The sequence below is a fragment of the Poecilia reticulata genome, chromosome 20, assembly GCF_904066995.2.
Source record: "Poecilia reticulata chromosome 20, P_reticulata-male-v2, whole genome shotgun sequence".
In the NCBI taxonomy this organism is placed as follows: domain Eukaryota; kingdom Metazoa; phylum Chordata; class Actinopteri; order Cyprinodontiformes; family Poeciliidae; genus Poecilia; species Poecilia reticulata.
The window spans coordinates 21,307,551-21,328,391 of NC_088849.1; the positions used below are offsets into that span (position 1 = coordinate 21,307,551).

The 20,841-nt window shown below is 38.8% G+C and overlaps 1 protein-coding gene and 1 long non-coding RNA gene across 14 annotated transcripts in view; both read left to right on the plus strand.

The window, feature by feature from the left end:
- Positions 1-20,379, plus strand: part of abi1a (abl-interactor 1a) — a 52,189-nt gene extending 31,810 nt beyond the window's left edge. Inside the window, exons 5-13 of one of the 13 annotated variants that reach the window (XM_017301879.2) lie at positions 2,804-2,818; positions 4,736-4,839; positions 5,548-5,700; positions 9,549-9,640; positions 11,064-11,276; positions 13,646-13,894; positions 15,137-15,223; positions 16,134-16,316; positions 17,815-20,379. In XM_017301879.2, coding sequence (XP_017157368.1) covers positions 2,804-2,818; positions 4,736-4,839; positions 5,548-5,700; positions 9,549-9,640; positions 11,064-11,276; positions 13,646-13,894; positions 15,137-15,223; positions 16,134-16,316; positions 17,815-17,990 — 1,272 coding nt within the window. In that variant the 3' untranslated portion in view covers positions 17,991-20,379. The remainder of the gene's footprint in view (positions 1-2,803; positions 2,819-4,735; positions 4,840-5,547; positions 5,701-9,548; positions 9,641-11,063; positions 11,277-13,645; positions 13,895-15,136; positions 15,224-16,133; positions 16,317-17,814) is intronic. The other 12 variants (XM_017301869.2, XM_017301871.2, XM_017301872.2 and 9 more) reach the window with 12 other exon arrangements.
- A 216-nt stretch (positions 20,380-20,595) lies between these two features.
- The window catches only part of LOC103456777 (uncharacterized), a 32,066-nt gene continuing 31,820 nt past the window's right edge, over positions 20,596-20,841 (plus strand). Inside the window, exon 1 of the long non-coding RNA XR_532319.2 lies at positions 20,596-20,745. This is a non-coding gene — a long non-coding RNA (uncharacterized LOC103456777). The remainder of the gene's footprint in view (positions 20,746-20,841) is intronic.

Below are 20,841 nucleotides of genomic sequence, written 5' to 3' on the forward strand. Positions count from 1 at the left end.
TATTTGAGTGTCATGAAGTGTCGTTTGGTATAAAATGACATTTTTAATGCAACTTTGCATTAAAAGTGTCATTTTTTTAACCTAACAATGTAATGTTGACACTTTTAATGGACTTAATGCAACTTTTTGTGTAATTTTGCATTAAAAGTGTTATTTACCAAATGACACTTCATGATAACAGTGGTAAAAATTTATGGACTCCTTCATGTTCATAACAGCATTATTTCATATTTGCGACAGTGTTATGCCAGTGTTATGCTCCCCACTTCAAATTTAAAGTACCTTACTCAAAAAAGGAATTGAATTATTAGTTTATTTACATTCTTTAATGTATTTCATATAAAAAGTTTCGTGGTTAAAGTAGAACATCTGCAGAATGCACCCGTTTCTTTGTCCGATTGTCAGAATAATCGATTATTGTTACCGTGTTTCCCCGAAAGTAAGACAGTGTCTTACTTTCTTTTTATTCCCAAAAGCCCCACTATGTCTTACTTTCGGGGTATGTCTTATATTGGAAAAAAATTGTCGAATTTTTTGTTTTAACCATAAAATTAACATTTATTAACAACCTGAACAGTATTGTATTACCGTATTTTAAACAGGAGGCGGCAGTGACAAGTGCAGGGGACGGCGCGGTGACGTATGGAGAGGGGGACGGTGCGGACGTGGGCAGGAGGCGGCGCGCAGCTAGATGAGAGGGAGGCGGCAATACCCCCGTGTTTCCCCGAAAGTAAGACTTACTTTCGGGGTACGGCTTATATTAGCCGACCCCCCTGAAACTCCCGATACGTCTTACAATCGGGGGTGTCTTACTATCGGGGAAACACGGTAGTTGCAGCCCTAAAACATAAACTGAATGTATAAACAGTTGGATTTTTAAAAAGGTTTTCCTGTTTCTTCTCTGTTAGTGACGCCCAGAGCAGCAAGTATTGGACCTCAGAACCTAGATGCCCTGTTGGCAGACACCGTAGAAATGAGCTGGATTGTTTCTCTTTCTTTTAGCAGCATTTAAGCGTTTGGTTTCCTTTAACAATAACAAAGTCCAAACTGCATTATTTAGAGATTCACCGACTCTCCTGCAGCTCTGCTTGATTGCATCTTTTGTCCAAACTCAACATGCCTAAGTCCTCACGAACCTGATAACGATCACCGAAACATTTCCACACTGATTCAGCAGAGCAGATGCAGCGTTTCCCATTAAGATGAGGCGTCGCGGTTTCGGCATTTCCACCATGACCTAGATAGTAAACTGAATCTGCTTGAAAGCTGATGGGAGAGATTAATCTGAATGTGAAATCTGAGTTAAATCAGCTGAGTTAAATGGCTTTATTTTTCTGAAAGAGGCTGATGATGCCACAGTTTTGCTCTGAGTTGGGTCTCTTTATTGCACAGCTTCCTGCAGAGGCCACCAGGGAAGCTGCATTATAGATGAGCCACTTGACTCTGTAGCTTAGCTGCAGCGTTGGCTCGCCGCGATACCAGGATGTGAACTAAAGCTGCCAAAACTGTGACAGTTAAATATTATTTTTGGAAATAGAGAATGTAGAAACCCGCTGATTCTCATTTTGAAGTTTTAGATGTAGATATTTTTTAGGCCATCATCATAAGTTTTGTTTTATTTTATGTTGTGATCTTGTGACAAAACTGTTGGCTCCCCTTGCTCAACTTTAAAATTGATCCATCAACAGTAGCATCAATTATTACTTCCAAAAACAACTATGTTGTGTAATGTCTGGATTTCTTGTAGGTATGAGGGAACTGTTCACACATAAGTTTGATTGCCGTTGAATTTAATATTTAGCATGAACAATCACGCAAAAAACAGAATTTTGTGAATGGGGATATTTTAAGGAAGAAAATTAAATGGACAAGAAGATCTGGGTTAAATATAATTGATTTCATCATTAAAATGTTGTCCAATAATCTAATTGGCATGTTTTCCCGTTCAAGGAGCTAAAGAATAAAAATTACAAACTTTTGGTAAAGTGTTTAACCGTCCAGTTGCTTGAAATTGAAACCGTGACCTTGTATGATCTAGAGTCGAACCTCTCTAGGATCTCCATCTTGCTTGTAGTTTCCACTAGTCTGAATCGGATGGAATCTGCACCACAGAACCGCCATCTTGGTAGGCTAGCGTAGCGCACGGCATAAATCAACCATGGCTTTGAGACCAAGTTAAAAAAAAAGTATATGGAAAAAAAGTTTGACTTAATAGTTGTACTTATTGTTTATAAGTTAGCTAGAGCTAGTTTTAAGTTGTCATGGCAGCCCCTTAGCAACTGTCATTACAGTTAGTTACGGAAACCTACCAAGATGGCTGTCGGCTACAAAGTTCCCTCTCATGTGTAGGCTGTCGGCTACACATGAGAACTATGTATTGGTGTTAAAAATGGCTAACTTTGAATCATTCCACTCTGCAAAATCTTCCTCATCAAATTATTGCACTTATTAGAACCAATTAAATATTTATTTACGGACCAATAAAACATTTAATCATTTTCATATCGGATCGTCTTCTCACAGATAAAGTCAGGTTAGCTGAAAACCTTCCGGTTCTGCTTGTAAAACCTCTTGATTAAATGGTTTATTTAGATTTCTTTGGAGCTTAACTTTAAGGACTTGGAATGGTTCTGTTATTGGACCCACTGTGTTTTCCTCTGGTTGCGTAGCATGTAACTGCTGACCCTCCCTAGTGTTGCAAAAATGTTGACTCAGTATAAATAAGAAGGAATTACATGGCTATGTTGACATGCCCTCTTTCTGTCTCTCTGTTTTTGCTCATATTTTCTCCTTCCATGCTAAGTGGCTAAAAGCCAAGGTAAGTGTAGTCTGTTATGTGACCCGTTTTATTTAGTCCTCTATTTGTTCCCTTTCCCATCAGATCCCTGTAAGTGTGAAGAAATGTTGTTGTTTCCCATGTTAACCAACCTGTAGTCCTTCCTGTGGAAAAACAAAAACATCCCATAGTACCCACCTTGTCTCTTTACCAACCATGTTGTAATTTAGCTGTAATTTAGGACTTTCCACCATAGCTGTTTCAGTGCTGCGCTTATACTGGTGCTATAAATACAAAGCAATCAGTAGATTTGGTCCAAATTGGTCCAGTTTGCTACATTTTAATTGGTTGTTGGTCTCCGTAAACCCACCTCCAGTTGACGTTTTAAAAATCATGACCCGTTTCCTGTACAAGGCTTGCAAAGCTTTGGTGTGGATCATTCACGTTACTTGGTTGCTCCTTTATGGACGATTGATGCTAATTAGCTACATACCTTTTTTGGTGTGAATAAACTGTTGTAACACATTGTATCATTGAAACATGGTGGCAATCCACATAGTTTAATTTTGTGATTAGCTTTTGCTAAGGACCGGATTGCTATAGTGTTTGGTTTTAGCTTCTGCTAAACACTGTTACTGTAACTTTACTATAGTGTTATAGCATTAGCTTCTGCTAAATACTGTGTTGCTATAGTGTTACCATAGTGTTGTAGCATTAGCTTCTGCTAAACACTGTTCCTATAGTGTTAGTACAATATTTTAGCATTAGCTTCTGCTGAATGTAGTGCTATAGCATTGCTATAATGTTATAGTATTAGCCATGTTGCTGTATAGCATTTTAACATTGGCTTCTGGTGAATCTAGTATTGCTATGCCATTTTTAGCATTAGCTTCTGCTGAGTACCTTGTTGCCATAGCAGTTTAACAATAAGTTCTGCTAAATAACGCATTTAGCAGAAGTTAACGTATAACGTATTTATGCTCTACTGCATTAGCAGAACCAATATTTATGATTAGCGCTTTCAGGTTGGCACAAATAACTTTTTATTTAGCGATAAATAACTCTCAGATGTTGGTTCATACATACTGCATTGACACCTCCTGGTGGCCAGAGCGTGAACTACACATGGTTCATGGAAACAGAAGTGTGCAATGAAATCTGGTTGATAAATTCAATATATAGTCTTATCCCTAAACTTTGTTGTACAGTAAAAAATGCTTATGAATGTCTGCTATAGCTGACATTGTAGAATAGGCAAAATGTGACCAACATTGTAAAAGTTAATTCTAATTTGGGGTTTGAAGTTTTTTAGCGACAGCAGGCAACTAAGGAACAGAAATAAGCAGTTGGGGAAATTGTAACTTCTGAACATGTTACGCTGCTGGAATATGCCTGGTTAGTACACAAAGAAATGCTCAAATTTGTCCCTTATTGGGTCATTTTGCTCAATTAGCGATTCAGCATTCCTCTGGACTTCCGATTTAATTTCTAACTTTCTGATCCAGCCGCTGACAAAACTGCTGCCTAAAACAGAGTTGGTGCTAAGATGGAAGCCAATGGTTTGCTGATGAAAGAAACTTGGCTGCTAAGGAAGCATGAGTATTAGCCTAGCACTGGAACTGGTATGGTGGGATAAAGAGGGAAAAATAAAACGTCTAGATCCTGAAAAAGTCATTAAACGTTTTGTAGTTGAGGTAAATCTTCCAGGCTTCTCAGACAGCTCAGATACATGTCAAAAATGCAATAATTTCTTATGTTTTTCAGTGTAAATCCAGATTACATACTTAATTCAGGTACACTGTTTGGTGGGATTATGTAACCACAGTTCAGTACCAACAGAAATGCGCCGTCTGAACAGCCTGCAACATTTAATTCCAGTCACAGAAGTAATAATTATCCAATTTTGTCTGAAGGAGTTTTGTGAAATGAAGCAACTGTTTTGTTTTTCTTCCACCACAGCAACATGGAAACAATCAGGCCGTCAGAGCGGGAACGCTGTCCAGGACCAACCCGCCAACACAGAAGCCGCCCAGTCCGCCGATGTCGGGGCGAGGCACGCTTGGGTAAGAGTTTCCTCAGAGTTGGGCCTTTAATCACAAAACGGTTAACGAGGATAAATAGGAGAGATTGTAGCAGTTTTGTTTTTGTTTTTTTTGTTGGCACCTTATCTCTCTATTTTAAAAATGATCTAAATTTCTTTCTCTATTTTAAAAACGATCTAAATTTCTTTCTCTATTTTAAAAACGATCTAAATTTCTTTGGCTTTTAATTTATGTGAATCTTGTTTTTTGGGGGTGAAATTATAATACAAAATAGTGATTTTTAATCAAAATAATTGGCTACATGTATTTGATTGTATTGTGAGTCATAATTATACATACACTCCTCACTAATATTTGGAAAAATTTCCAACATCATTTGTTTGTAGCCATCAGCAAACTTAAGCTATATAGCACAAGACATAATAAACATTATATTCAATAGTTATTCAAAAGAAATTGTTAAAACTTTAAAGATGTAACAAATATTTATCTAAATATTTGTGGAAATGTATATATTCCAGACCATACACGTGATAAATTAAATGTTTACACCAAATTCCTATTTTTCTAAATTATTGAAGTTGTATTTTACATTTTTAGCAATATCAGTATAAATAAAATACCAAAATAAAATGTGATTATAAATGTGTTATATGTTATGTTCAGTATTTATTTGGTGTTTTTTTTGTTTTGTTTTGTTTTATTATAATATTTTTCTGGCTGCTGCAGACGCAACACGCCGTACAAAACGCTGGAGCCGGTGAAGCCGCCTACGGTCCCTAACGACTATATGACCAGTCCGGCCCGACTGGGCAGCCAGCACGGCCAGCAGAACAGCCCCGGACGCACGGCGTCGCTCAACCAGAGGCAACGCACGCACAGGTAGGCGAGAGAGGGACGGATGGACTCACTGGATGCTCCAGGACCTGGTTCTGGGTTGATAAGATCCAAATGTATCACATTCACTGGTCCCTATTACTGTCATTGTTGTGACTACAACCTATGAGCCTGCCTATGGGGCTAAATTGGTGCTGTAAAGCTTGCTTAAAAAAATAAATAAATAAAATAAAAAATTTGATGCTGGAAAACAAATATTTGTAACAGAAAAATAGCTGAAAAATATTTTTAAACTGAAATAAAAACATCTATTTTTTTATTTTATTTTTATGTTTTATTTGAAACTGAAATAAATTTTGGGAACTAAATAATTTTGAAGTTAAAATGATTTTTTAAAAGTTTCAAAAGAATGCAGTTTTTTGTTTTCACTGAAGCTAAAAAATTTGAAGCTGAAAATACTTCAAAAACTGAAAAAACGCAAATAGTTTCAATCAAGGATGTGAAACTGAAAAATAATTTTGAAGCTGAAATAGTTTTAAAACAAAAAAAATTGAAAAAGAAAAAATATTCTGAAACTGAGGAATAAAGTTCCTCAAAAAAAAATGTAATTTGATGTTGAAAAACATTTAACTGAAATTAAAAAAAAAAAAAAATTTCAAAGCTTAAAATACTTTAAAATGGAAAAAACTTAGTTTCAAAAAAAGATTTGAAACTGAACATTTTTTTAAAACTGAAATCATTTAAAAAATAATTGTGAAGCTGAAAAAAAACATGAACAGTCTAAAAAAAATCAGAAAAATTATTTGGAAGTTAAAAAAAGTTTGTACACTGGTGGGCAAATTCGCAGATTTTGACCACAAACAAGTAAAAATCATACAAAACACAAATTCATAGAACAAAACTCATGATTCTTAGTATTTTACTTGCCTATTTTAACTATTTAAATGTTAAACTTCATGAATAAAACTCAAAAATATCCCAAAACGTATAAAAGAACGAACCTTAAGTGTGATCTGAACCTTTAAACTGCTGAGGAAAAATGCTGCCAGGGTTTCACTGCTGTGTGAAAAACGTCTCCATGTCAGGAAGTTTTAATCTCTTCATTTGCCTCAGCAGCTTAGTGCGCGTTCACACCTCTTTCTCTTTTTTCCTGCCGCACTAAATCCGGTATTTGTCTGACGAGGCTTGAAGTGGCGCTTACCACGGTCAGAATCTCTGATATTAATATCTGTAAAAGCCTCGGATATGAAGGGCGATTTGATATGAGGGGAGAAACTAATGCGCTTTCATTAAATTTGACTTATGAGTGAACGATTCGGTCTCATTAGCTAAAAAGCCGTTTATGCTGACTGTGATGGTAAAAAATACCCTCGACTTCTTTCTCTTTCTTCTCCTGGCTTCACATTTTTGGACGAAGAGCAAAACAAATGTGCAGAACTTGTGTCTACTCAGCGTTATTGTTGCTAAAGTGTGGCCTGAAGCTGCTGCAGCTTCTGTTTAAAAGCCTGATGCAGTCTAGTCGCTGCTAATATGACCACCGTGCTAGCATGATTTGATCAGTTGGGCTTATTCAGCTCATCAGTCTCAGTCAGACTCAGCTGAATTTAAGCTCCTTTGGACCTTAATGTGTAGTGCAGCAGCCATTATGGTGTCTGATATTATTACTGTTGGAGAACAGGACTGTTGTTGTTGTTGTGGGAGAAAAATGGCTGCCAGTGGTTTGGTTTAGACGGCTCCACTCATCTGTAGGTTTCTGCTTTCTGGGCCGTAGAAACAAAATGTTCCTAATGAGGAACTGAGTGACCATCCAACAACACTGATTCTGATGAAGGATCCAACCATCCAACCAACTGTCCGTCCGTCCGTCCGTCGTGCTCAGGCTAGTTAGCTTAACCACTGATGACGGTAGATAAATTGTTTTCCTTTTAACTCGCTTGTCTGCCTTTAACTCCATTATCAGCGAGTACCTGAGGTTGATTAACAGCGCTAAGACCCGCCTACTGGCTCTGATTGGTTGTTTTTTTTTGTCGGTAGCGTCGTATTTCTTCAAACTGCAGTAGTGGCTCAGGGTGGATTTGGAGGAGATCAATGTTTTCACAGATTATCTGTCTCATAACAAACTGTCACAACATGGTAACAGTTTTAACAAATGTATATAAAATATATGTTTTTATAAAAGTTACATACTCAGTTTTAAACCCAGACATATATCGCATCCATTCCAGTGGAAGGGTTTAGTTTAAGAAAACAAGTTATTTATTTTTCTGAAATGCCTTGAGATGACATGTTATGAATTGGCGTGATATAAATAAACTAAATTGAATTTTAAAATGGCTGTGAAGTCTGGGAATTTGAGTTTGGAAAAAACATGTAATTTTGAGTTTTTAGTGATTTAATGAGAATCTGCTGACTTGACGCTTTGCTCTCACTGCCGCTAGCCTCCTTTTAGAGGCGGTGACCCTTTTGTTGGCGCGTTTAGAGCCGGGGGGGGAGGGGGGGGTTGATTGATGCGAGTCAGACAGGAGGGAGGGGAGCGTTGATGGGGGGAGAAGGGGATAAAGAGATGTAGCGGTGGTTCAGCGGGACGGAAAGAATCGTAAGAGTCCAGGGAGACGCGTAAGGAATCTCCTTGAAGAGTCGAGCTGCGGTCACCGGGGTGAGAGGCAGCAAGGGTCAACCGAAGTGCAGGGATGAAATGGAAATATTTGGATGTTGGGTTGAAGTAAAAAAATAAAATCTGGGATCAAGGCCAGGCTGAAAGAGAGAGCGAGATAGCAGGAGGGGATTTAGCTTGCCAGACTGCTGATCTAAAAGCCCCGAGGTGAAAGGCAGCGTGTAACAGAGCTGACACACATTCTCCAATCAGATGTCCTATATTTTATCAAGGCCAGCGCTTACTGTACATCTGACCCTGCTGCAATCCCATCCTAAAACAATAAAGACGCCAAACTTCTGTTCTAAATCCAAGAAATTATGTTTATGAATGTTTTTAGGGCATTTATTACTTAAAATTAATTAAAAAAATTGTAAATGTAGCTTTATTCTGGAAACAATGTGGAAAATGGGTGATTATAAATTTTTTGGGGGGGATTATCCAGTCATTTTTGACTGCTTATTGTCCAAAATTCACATTTTGAACGTTTTTGTTTGGTTTCTACATCTAAAAGCAACCCAAAAAAACCCATCCAGCCTTTTTCTGCCAGTAAGTTAAGTGTTTTTTGGTGTCTTGAAAATGAGCCATTTCAAAAACTTTCAAATGTAACGTCACAAATCAGCAGGCACCAACCCGTTACCTAGCAACCCCAGGGAATCCCAACCCGTTGCCCAGCAACCTCAGGGAAGCCCAGCCTGTTACCTAGCAACCCCAGCCCCAGTAAATCTAGTTCCAAAAAAAGAAAAGAAGCGGTAAATGTGTCAAAAACATTCAATTTTAATTCAAAATGGTTAATAATTACTGTTCCTGTAATGCCTGACGATAAATTGTCCCAGTGATTATTGAGATAAATTATAATATTGTTTTGAGACAATTTTTTAAGTAATCATGAAACCATACTAGTTCTCCCTTTTCAAAGACCAATAAACTTTAATTTTGTAAAGAAAATTTTAATCTGGAACCGTAAGACATTTTAAATATCTAAAATAAAACACAACGACCAAAAGCAACAAATAAAATGGGAAGAGAAATGACACACGAGCAAAATCACAAATAAAATGGATTATGAAATCTAAAGAAAATTGTCATCTGAATGGAAATGATCAAGTTCATTTTAATTTATGACACGATTAACTGATTAATTGCTTATTGCAACATTATTAACATCTTTGTTATTCTCCGCGTGTACATAACTTTCTGGATAAAAAGTGGAATTAAATTAGATTTTCCTGTTTTTCAGTGGAAGCAGCGGGGGAAGCAGCAGCAGGGAGAACAGCGGCAGCAGCATTCCCATCGCCGTGCCGACGCCCTCCATCCCCAACTCTGGACCAGGTGAGCAACACCTGACCGCTCAGGTCACCGTCCCTCTCTCTCTCCTCTGCAGAGTAACCTGAAACGAACAAATAAACAAGCCATCAGCATTCAGTGTTTTTTCCACTCTGGTGGTTTTTAAATGCACAATGTTGATTTTTAGCCTATAAAAATGTTATTTAGGACTTTATTCAGCACAAAGCTTGTGTTCAGCAGTCGGGGATTATTAAGACCCATTGTGTTCTGGGCGCAGCTGCTTCCCCGTCCCGCTGGGTAAATAGGCCAAGCTGTGAGAGGCCTATTTAGCTGAAGGTCCACGTTACTCCCTGTTCAGCTCAGATGTTGGTTCTGGTGCCGCTCACCTGCCTTTTTGACAGTACTGCCTGAGTCCAGCTCAGTGTTACCATGGCGATTAGATCAGAAGTTTAATTTTTGGTGCTGTGGGCAGGAAATGAAATCGGCGTCTCTCTAAAGAAGTTGTTTCTGGAGGAAAGTTTAGTGGAGGGAAAAACTGTGGTAGAAAAAGCTGGACAAACGGAGATGTCCGCAAGCTAATCCCGTTTGAGAACTAAACGTAGCGAACAAAAATATGTTGGTTAGGTTACTAGTGAACTGGAGAACACTGCAAAAACACAAAACTAATCTTGGTAAACCTGAACTAAAACAAAAGTAACTTTTGAGTAACTTTTCATCAAGATTTTCAGTCAATGACGCCTTCATACTGATTTAAAAAATATATACTTGTTTCACTGCTATATTATTTTACTTATAACATTTTTTTGAGTGTTTTAAGTTAAATAATCTGCCAGTAAAACTAGTACTTTCTATAAATATTAAGGAAATATTGACTTATAACAAGCTCTTATATCTTTCTGAAAAGTTACTTATAAACTAATTTTGTTTTATTTGAACTGTAAAAAGGCATTAAAAATATACTTTTGTTTTTGCAGTGAAAACATTTCTGACTTTGTTGCGACACACTATGATTTTCCTTCCACTAAGTTTTCCATTAGATTTGTTGTTAAGGGGGAAAACGTAAAAAGTAAATTTTTTCCATGACTTTGTTTTTTCAATGGTTTGATGCAAGTTCACATATTCTGAGCATCTTTTTTGTATTTATCTATAAGGTAATATCAAAATTAACAGAAAAAGTCACCATTTTTTTTGTTTTTTAATCTTAATTAGTGAGTTTTATGGAGCTCTGTTTAATATGGAGATCATCCTGCAGTCTATATTTACACCATAACCTCGATGAAGGCTGGTTTTCTGCAGATGAGGCAGTATTTTTTTAGGCTTCTGCTGCAGCTTCAGGATCCACGCCTCGAGCCGGTTGCCGTGGAAACGCTCCGAAGGCTTCCCAGTGGTTCTGATGTTATGTAACGGAGGTGCAGAGGTTCCCCTCTCTCTCTCTCTCCGTTCCCAGTAACGCTAATCCCTCTTTCAGTCCCGTTCGTGCCGGCTCCTCCGGGAGCCCCGCCGCCTCCTCCTCCTCCGCCTCCTCCTCCCCCTGGCGTTCCTCCACCTGCTCCTCCCATGGGTGGGATGGCCCCGCCTCCTCCTCCTCCTCCACCTGCTCCTCCCATGGGTGGGATGGCCCCGCCTCCTCCTCCACCTTCACCTCCTCCACTTTTACCTCCTCCTCCTTATGCAGCCGTAGGTGAGACTAAATCGGCTCCAGAACTTCCTCCGTCGCTGGTGGTGGATCTAGGCTGCGCCGTTCTTCTGGGTGTCTTCCGACTGTTTCTACTGCAAGCAGAGCAGATCGTCTTTAATTAAATAAAAACTTTCATTTGGTGCAGAGAAGGTTGGTGATGTCAGCCAATCATAGTCATATTCGTTTCCTTTAGAAATCACATTGACTTTTCATATGAAGCATCTCCTGTGGTGATTTTAATCCCTTTATGGTTTCCTAATCAACATTGTGCTTTGCAAAAATTTCTTTAATTCAATTTTATTTGACGAATAAACAAGTGATGAATGAATATATTTTATTGGTCAAACACAAAACAAAACAATGCTATGTGGTGAAGTTTAATGGAGAAGTGCAAGAAAGAAGATAAAGTGCAGCGAACATCCCCACAACAAGGCGTAAATAAATAACATTACGAGAATGAAGTTGCAATAATACGAGAACTCGTACTAATATTAATAGTCGCACTTATATGAGAATAGTCACATGAAAATAGCTGCACTGACTCAACAATAACTTCAGTTTCTTTTAAAAGAAAACGCTGACTAAATGAGTTTAATTTGGTGCAGAGAAGTCTTGTGAGTTTAGCTCACCATTTATTCTTTTCTCTTTCAAGAATCACATCTACTTGTTTTCACATGAAGCATCTCTCCTGTGGTGACGGTGATTTTAATTCCTGTTTGTTTTCCTAATCAACACAGTGCTTTGCAAAACATGAATTCAATGTTTTATTGGGGTTTTATGTCACAAACCAATGCAATGTGGTGTGAAGGTAAAGTTCAGCAAACGTCTCCACAACGAGGCATGGTGGTGGCAGCATCATGAAGGGAACCTTATGGTGACATTGGTCTTTCAGGAGTATTGACTCCATTTCTGAGTGCGGCTGGGTTTGAATGTGGGATTTTGTTGCAGCTCTTTGATACATAAACCAAACAAAATCTGAATTCTGCAGCGAGATGATCACTTCCAGGTTTTCTGCTCTGAATGTCGCCGCCCTCTTCCAGCTGTAATTACCGCGGCTGCTGACAGCGCCGAGACGTTTGTTTGTGTTCCTCCGAAGATTAACTTCCTCTGGTCCCGCCCGTTTCCAGTTTGAGAGTTTGTTCTCCTGAGAGATGGAATATTGTGTAGAAATATGAAACAGGAAATGTTTGAGATGCTTTTTGCTCTCCCAAACACACCCAGGCTGGAATGGAAAGTTATTTTTATGATCTTTGTGCTGCTCCTCTGCTTATTCCTCACTTCATCTTTGCTTCTGAGCCACATTTAATGGTCAGTTTGCCTCTGTAATATTGTTTATTTATATTGTTCATAGGGCTGGACAATAAATTAATAATACACATGATCAGCATAAACATGATGCATCTGATAAAATATTCAATATGTAGAATATTCACTAAGCTCAAAACTAGAACCGCACAGCATTCTGGGAGATGTAGGCAGAGGGAATGCTAAATAGCCGCTCAACTTCTCCCTGTACGATTTACACACGTTAATATAAATGTTTTCAAGGAGGGTATTTTTATTTCTTTTTGTATGTCATTGTAATTGTAAGAATAGTATAAGATTTAAAGAGATTCACAAGAAATAAAGATAAAAGCTTTTTAACCGCATTTTGCAAGATTGCTTCTGAAAATAAAAAGTAAATGCATGTGTCCCTGTACAACAGTCTAGAGTACTAAATTAGTGTTTGGTATATAGTCTTGTTCAGTTAAAAAATATCATAAAAGATTATAAAAATAAGGTTTTTTTTCTGTGTCCACCAGCGGGCACTAGCTGCTAGCTAACGCAATGTCTTCTAACAGAACATTCTGAGAATAGTCCGCATGTATTTCTAAAGCACAAATGAGCCAACAGAACAGTAGCTCTCTCACTCTTTGGTTACCTAGCAACTCGCTCACTCTTGGGTTACCTAGCAACCACTTGTTGAGTAACCTGCGTAGCAGCAGTTTAAGGTTCCGGCCTCATATCTACTCAACATTAAACGAAAGGTGCGTAGTGAAAACTGGATAAAACGGGGAACAGCCACGTCACGAGTTTTCAGATATTTATAACAATAATCAATAATTATTGATATCGACCGATATGAAATGCTTGTATTGTGATGTGTTCTTCAGCCATATTGTCCAGCCCTAATTGCTCCCCTCAGCTCATCTTCTTGTCCTGTCTAGGTGTTGTTTTAATAAAATGTGGGGCTCTAATCAGTTATTAAAAGCTCTCCATAACCTTCTTGGTGTTGATTATCCTTGTCTGTTTTTTTCCTTCCTCTTCCTAATTTCCCTTCCTCCTCCTCCTCCTCCTCCGTTCCTTCCTCCTCGTCTTCTGGGTGTGTCTAGTGGTGGCCTCCGGGCCCGGACTGGGCCCCGCTCCAGTGTCCCAGTTTGGAACCATCTCGCGGCAGATTTCGCGGCACAACCCCTCCAACTCCTCTGTCTCTATGGTTTCGGCCACGGGCACCTACCGCCGGGCGCCTTCGGTCACGTCGCAGTTCTCCCTGCAGCAGCAGCAGCTTCAGCTACAGCAGCAGCAACTGCAGCAGCAGCCTCATATTAACGGAGGCACTCCTGGCTACGGCCAAAACTCAAGTAAGGCCCTTCTGTCTCCATCTTTAACCCTAAACCCTGAGCTGACACAGAAGCATGAAAGGTCACCATCTTTCAAATCACACACAGCCACCAACTAAAGAAAAGTAACCTCTAATATCCACCAATTTTAAAAAAGAGCACTACTCTTCTCAGATTTTCTTGCTTGGTTTTTCATTTCACCGTATTGGAAATCCTTTAAACTTTACCTCCAATCAATGTTTTCATAATGAATAGGGCTGAAACGATTAATCGTGATTAATTGATTAATGAAATCAACTAATTTAGTAATAGATTAATCATTAACTGGAATATGCAGATTTAAAAGGCAAATTAGAGCAGTAATTAAGCCACAACTTTACAAAAAATATATACATTTTGCATTTAAGATGGAAAATAACTATTGTAGCTTCACTTGGTTCAAATTCTGTATTTCAAATCTATAAAGCACCTTTTCCTACTTGATTATTAATAAAAAAATAAACAGATCAGCCCTACACTGTATTGATATTAGGTTGAACCGAAAGGCCCGGACTGAGTTGATATAAGTACTTTAAACGATTCTGTTTATGAATTTTAGGGAACATTTTAGCTACAAAGTGAATGATTTGTTTATTTGCTTACAGCAAAGTCACTTACAATGTAATATCAAATATGGTGTAAAATATGGTATAAATTAATAGAATCGCTTTTGGGATCATGGATTCTAGTCGTTATTATGAAGTGAAACAGAATTAAATTGTAGTTTGCATTTAGGTTTAATAATTCAGTAAAAACTAACACTGATCTCCCTAATTTGTTATTTTTTCCCCCGGTATTTAAATGCGTTTCTTGCTGTAAAAGGCAGATTCACATGCTGCAGATCTGAATGCTCTCATGTTGACATCAACATGTTGTCCAGCCAGTTATTCACTTTAACTTGGAGAAACAGCGCCCCCTTGTGGTGAATAGTAACAGTCATCTTTTGTTTTTAAAGGGAACAATCTGACCGAATACAAACATAATCCGCAGTTTATCCACCGACCCCAGTGATCCCTGAAATCTCATCACAGGCTGAACTTTTCAACTGTTGCTGAATGTGATCCAGAGATAAAAACCAATAAATAAATCAGAAGAGAAAATGTGAACTCTTGGTGCGCTTTTCTGGTGTGTTTTCTGGGTAGCGAGTTGAACTCGATGACTGATGGGCTCCTGTCTGTTTTTCGCCTCTCTTCGCCTTCCTGTCCTCTCTCTGCTGGCTTTCAGTGTCTGTCGCTCCTCCTCCTCCCCCCATGCCCCAGCTGACTCCACAGATACCTCTCACTGGCTTTGTGGCCAGGATGCAAGAGAGCAGTAAGTGAAGAGGCTACTCTCGGTTACTTCCTACTTATTTCAGCATTTTTCCGCATGCAAAGTGCATTTTATGACTCTGATGCCTCGTTATTGTCTTTGCAGCAGATTTGGAAAGTTCTGTCCTTAGTTGTTAGATGCATGCATCGCTTTTAGCTTTTCTGTAGTTTTGAATAATAAAGATGTATGGCAGTTAAAGATGAACTTTGCCAGTTTCAAACGTAGATTTATTTTTTGCTCTTAAATGAATGCCAAAACTTTGTTCGTTTTAACTCACGACAGGTTTAAAAATCAGCCGTCGTTATTGGCGCCATGTTTATTTTTCTCCGCTTTTCCGTCACATCCCATCCTCAACTTTGTAGCAAATCTGTAATTTTTTGTTCAGAAGCGCTAATGTGAAAGTTAATAAGATCAAGTGTTTAGATTTCAAAACAACCGAATAAAGTGCGTCTTGCGCTCCTTAGACTTTTTCTTAACCGTTCTGATAGTCCCCGCCGCCATCTTTGATTCTCTACCGGCGGCGCCCTCTGCTGGATGGCGGCCAAACTACAACACTCAAAGAAGGTCTAAAATATTGGAAGTAATTTTAATTTAGTAAACCATTAATCCTAAATCGATTAAAAGTCACAAGAAAACGGTAAACTGTTGGACACGATTTAGCTGAAACATAACCTGGGTTATTTTGAAGAAGTAAATAAACAACATATGTGCATATCTGAGAACATTTCCAGACTTAAAGAATATTAAGTGATTTATATTAATGTCTTGGAGCCTGCTCACCGGATATGAACACCTCTCCCTCTGCATGTTGGTGCATTCCTGAATGATTGTGCATGATCCCTCTGCCGCCCTCCTCATCTTGTTTTAAAACTATAAATCAAGTTTTCATTGGTAACTTCTGACTGTCCAACAGTAGCAGACACCCCAACTCCACCGCCGCCCCCGCCGCCGGATGACCTGCCCATGTTTGACGACTCCCCGCCGCCACCGCCTCCTCCAGTGGATTACGAGGACGAAGAAGCCACCGTCCTGAAGTTTGACGACCCGTACGCCGATGGAGACCCGCAGTGGGCCCCCAAGAACTACATAGAGAAAGGTTGGCTTCAGGATTCCTCCGCCAACATCTGATCTGCCGCTTAGTGTCGTAGATTTGTATGAATACGGGTAGGGATTCTGAAAAAGTTTGGAATTTTATTTAAGGGTTTTCCATGTCTAGAAATGGACAGAAAAGTACTTTCATCCATCTTACCAACTGAATTCTCAATCTTCCAATTCATTCATCCATCTGTTTTTCCATGCATTTATCAATCCTTTGATTCTTTCATTCATTCATTCATCCACCCCTTTGTTTCATCTATCCACCAAACCACTATTTCATCCATCCATTCATGCATCATCTATCATCCATGTGTCCATCCAAGCATTCGTTCACCCAGTCATTCAACCGTTTGTCCTTGCAGCCGTCCATTTTTCTTCTACTTGTTTTATTAAAAGAAAGTCCGTCAGTCCAGCATCCATTCATTCATCTGTTCCTCTGTGCATGTGTCTTTCCATCCATCAGTAATTTTCGCAGAAAGCATATTTAAACCCTGACAGCTACAGAAAAATTAGCCTTTTTCTTTCTCGCTCTCTGTCGGCTACGCTACATACGGGCCCGTTGCCATAGCAACTGATACCACCGCTAACGTAACAGGATTCAAAAAACACGCAAACATTTCCCACACAAAGAACAGAATTCAGTCCTTCAGTTTTATTGTTTTGCGACAATTACTAAGTGATTGCTGTGGTATATTAGCTACCGCTGCTATTAGCTAAGCTACACACCGGTGGTTGATTAGCTAATTTAAACATTTGCTCCACTGATGATCTGTCAGTCGGTTTGTTGTGGGTCAACTTTTTTTATTTATTCTTTTTTTTTTAAATCGAACTGAAACACTGAATTCTGCAGCACATCTACATGTTAAGATTGTCATAGTCAAGCTAGCATAACTGACAGACTTCCTTTATTTTCTTTTTATTAAAACTCTTTCCTGACCTTATCTAGTTGTCATAATGTTGACAACTAGTAGCAAAGTGCAATGTTCCTTTTTCTTTTATATATTACGCTCACATTTAATATTTAGCATTTAATGTTGACAACTGGGCTGCACAGTGGTGCAGTTAGTAGAGCTGTTGCCTTGCAGCAAGAAGGTTCTAGGTTCGATTCCCGGCCCCGGTCTTTCTGCATGGAGTTTGCATGTTCTCCCTGTGCATGGTGGGTTTTCTCCGGGTACTCCGGTTTCCTCCCACAGTCCAAAAACATGACTGTTAGGTTAATTGGCCTCTCCAAATTGTCCCTAGGTGTGAGTGTGTGTGTGCATGGTTGTTTGTCCTGTGTGTCTCTGTGTTGCCCTGCGACAGATTGGCGACCTGTCCAGGTGACCCCGCCTCCCGCCCAGAACGTCAGCTGGAGATGGGCACCAGCAACCCTCCTGACCCCATTAAGGGACAAGGGTGTAAGAAAATGGATGGATGAATGGATGTTGACAACTGGATAGCTGGAACCTACGGTAGTCATGGCAACGTGTTGATAGCCTCTCGTCCTGCTCCTGCAGTGGTGGCCATCTACGACTACGCCCAGGACAAGGAGGACGAGCTGACGTTCATGGAGGGCGCCATCATCTACGTGGTGAAGAAGAACGACGACGGCTGGTTCGAGGGCGTCTGCAATGGCGTCACCGGCCTGTTCCCCGGCAACTACGTGGAGAGCATCATGCACTACGCCGAGTGAAGCCACCTGGCAGTAACAAGTCCTATTTATTCAGTCATATCCTAACCCGGTGACAGACTGATAGCTGCAGCAGCAGATGCATAGAAATAACCGTATGATCCCGATTTTGTTTTTTAAAAAATGGCAGAATGTTTTCTCTCTTACTGAATGCAAATAATATAAGTGATATCTATTTAGATGGTGTGGTAGGGATGGGTGGGTGGCATTTATACATTTCTCCTGAACAAAGATGATCTAATTAAAGAGTTTTAAGATGAGCAAAGGAAAGGAAAGCACCTTCAGGCTAAGTATCGGTTCAGAACATGGGCTTGTTTTTTCACAGAAATCTGTAAAAACGGCAAACGTCAGTCGATCGCTGTTCCTTTGAGCCCAGACAGGAAAACAAACACAAGACGGCTTGATTTCAAAACACTGTAAATGATATTTTAAAAAATCAAAGCATGAAAATCTGATGTAATCTTTTACGTTTTTTGCCACTTTGCTTCAATTATGTTGTAAATGTTTCCTTTTTTTTTTAATTTGACTGTCGAAATCACTGAAGTTTTTACTCTGAAGCCAATTTACAAACTTTTCCATGGGATTTTTTTTTGTACTTAATCTTAAAATAAAGAAATTGAGTTTTTCTTTTTCATGAATTTGAATCTTTTTATGAAGCATCAAGACGTTAGGCTCATTTGAGATGAGACGGAAGCACCAAGTTTTCACTCAAACTAGCAACTAATGGACTAAAGTCCATTTTTATGTTCAATTATTGTCATTTTTGTAGCAAAAACCTCATCATTTGCAATCGTTTAACAATAAAAATTCAAACCTGAGCAGTTTTTTTTACATATCCTTTTTAGATGATGTGCAGCACTGTGAATCAGAGATTTGTCGTCTTTTAAAATCATTGAAGCATCTCTGCTTTATGGTATTTGCTGGAAACCTAAGGACATAAACAAACAGCAAAATAATGTATCTCTACTTTTGATTTGGGGTCTCCAAAGTGTGGCCAGGGGGCCATTTGCAGCCCTTTGAATTACGGTCCTTGTCCACAATTAGACATGAACCGTGCAGACTATTGAAGGTGATGCACTTAAATTAAAGTAAGATTTTCACAAATCAAAAATAAATCATGCAAATTAATCTTAAAATGAAAAACTTTTGCAACTATTCATCTTTTAATAACCTCTTTTGCTTTCATTTTAATTTAACACCACAAGCATCCAGTAAGTTTTACTGCAAAGTATAATTATGCCCCAAATAAGATGTTTTTTAAAGAATGTGACTCCTATCACATTCTTGTAGCCTAGAATACAATCTAAAATGATTTTCAGAAACTTTCTGTATAAAAATCAGGTATTTTTCATCAATATTGTGAAATTAGTTTTTGTTTTTACAATAGAAACGATTAATTGTGACGACTTGATTTAAATTAATTTAGTAACTGATTAATCGTGAACTGGAATACACAAACTCAAGATCATTTGCTGAGAGAACACAGCAGTAATTCAGCCAAAACTGTATAAAAAATAGAAGCATTTTGCATTTAGGAATAAAAATGTAAATATGTTCTCAGAAATCAAGCGGTATTTTTTTAGCTTCGCTGGGTTCAAATTCTGACAAAAATCCAGTGCTATCCAGTTAATTGGTTAATCAAAGTATTTGTCAAGATTAGCCCAACATCTTGTTAAGTCAAGCAGAAAGGGCTGAGTTAACAAAAATAGATTTTAAATTGCAGATGAATAATTAGCTACAAATGATCAAGCATCCATTAAAGTAATGCTAATATTTAGGGAATGTTTAGTTGTTAATTTGCATCTCAATGAATTTCTTAATTTATATATTTTTAAAAAGAATTAAGTGGCTAAATGAAAAGCCTGCAGAATGTGCTAATTTTTTTTATCCGATTATCAGAATATTCGAGTACTAAAACGATCATTAGTTGAAGCCCTAATTCTTCTAAAATAAGATTTGAGTGGATACAAAATGCTTCTTATATTTCTCTCTACATTTGCTTCAAAGCTGCATGTTTTCTCACCGGGTACTCTGACTTCTTCCCCGTTTTGGAATAAAATGTAGCAGTCACCCTTTCCTTCATCTCGAATCAGCCTACCGTCGCTGCTGGATTCAGGCTAATCTGCGGCGGCCCCATCCGACACTGCCGTGAGACAATTCACTCAAAAATCCAGGCCGAACAAGTAATACCTCCTCGAAGCAACAATAAAATAAAACCCGACATTGGGAGTCACTCAGGAATCATCTTGTCGGCTTTCGGATCGTCGCAACCTTCTTTTTATTTTCCAAACTCATGAGTCCAAGTACTGAAATCACCCGTTTCTGCTCATTTGTAGATATATGTTGATTGAGAAATTAATGTACAGTCTTTTATAATAAACGATTATACATATGTTTGTTTCTGTGTGATTATTTGGGGGTGGAGGGAGAAAGCAGAAATAAGTGTTTTAAAAGCCTTCCATTGAAATTCTACTCGATTAAAGTCACTCTACTACGCCGTGTGTATTTTTCCCGGTCGATTTTTGACCGGGCCAATCAGCAAACAGTACGAGAAGTTCTGAACGATGACGTCAATTTTCTGCGCTGTTTTGGAATTGGAGTCTGTCTGTAGTTTTAGCAGTAGCGGCGGTGGAAGTGAACGAAGCTGTTCATTCCGCGTTGGTCACGCTACTAAACAATTAACTTCAACAGCCATGTTCTGCTCAGCACTTCTCTTTTCGCAGTGGAGGAGGTTTGCTTACGTCGAAGGCAATTTCCGGTAAGCTTCGTAGCTCCGACTTGGCGCATTATGTACGTCACGGACAACCGTTAAAACTTCAGCATTCACGAAGCCAACCGTCGATTAAGAGGGAGA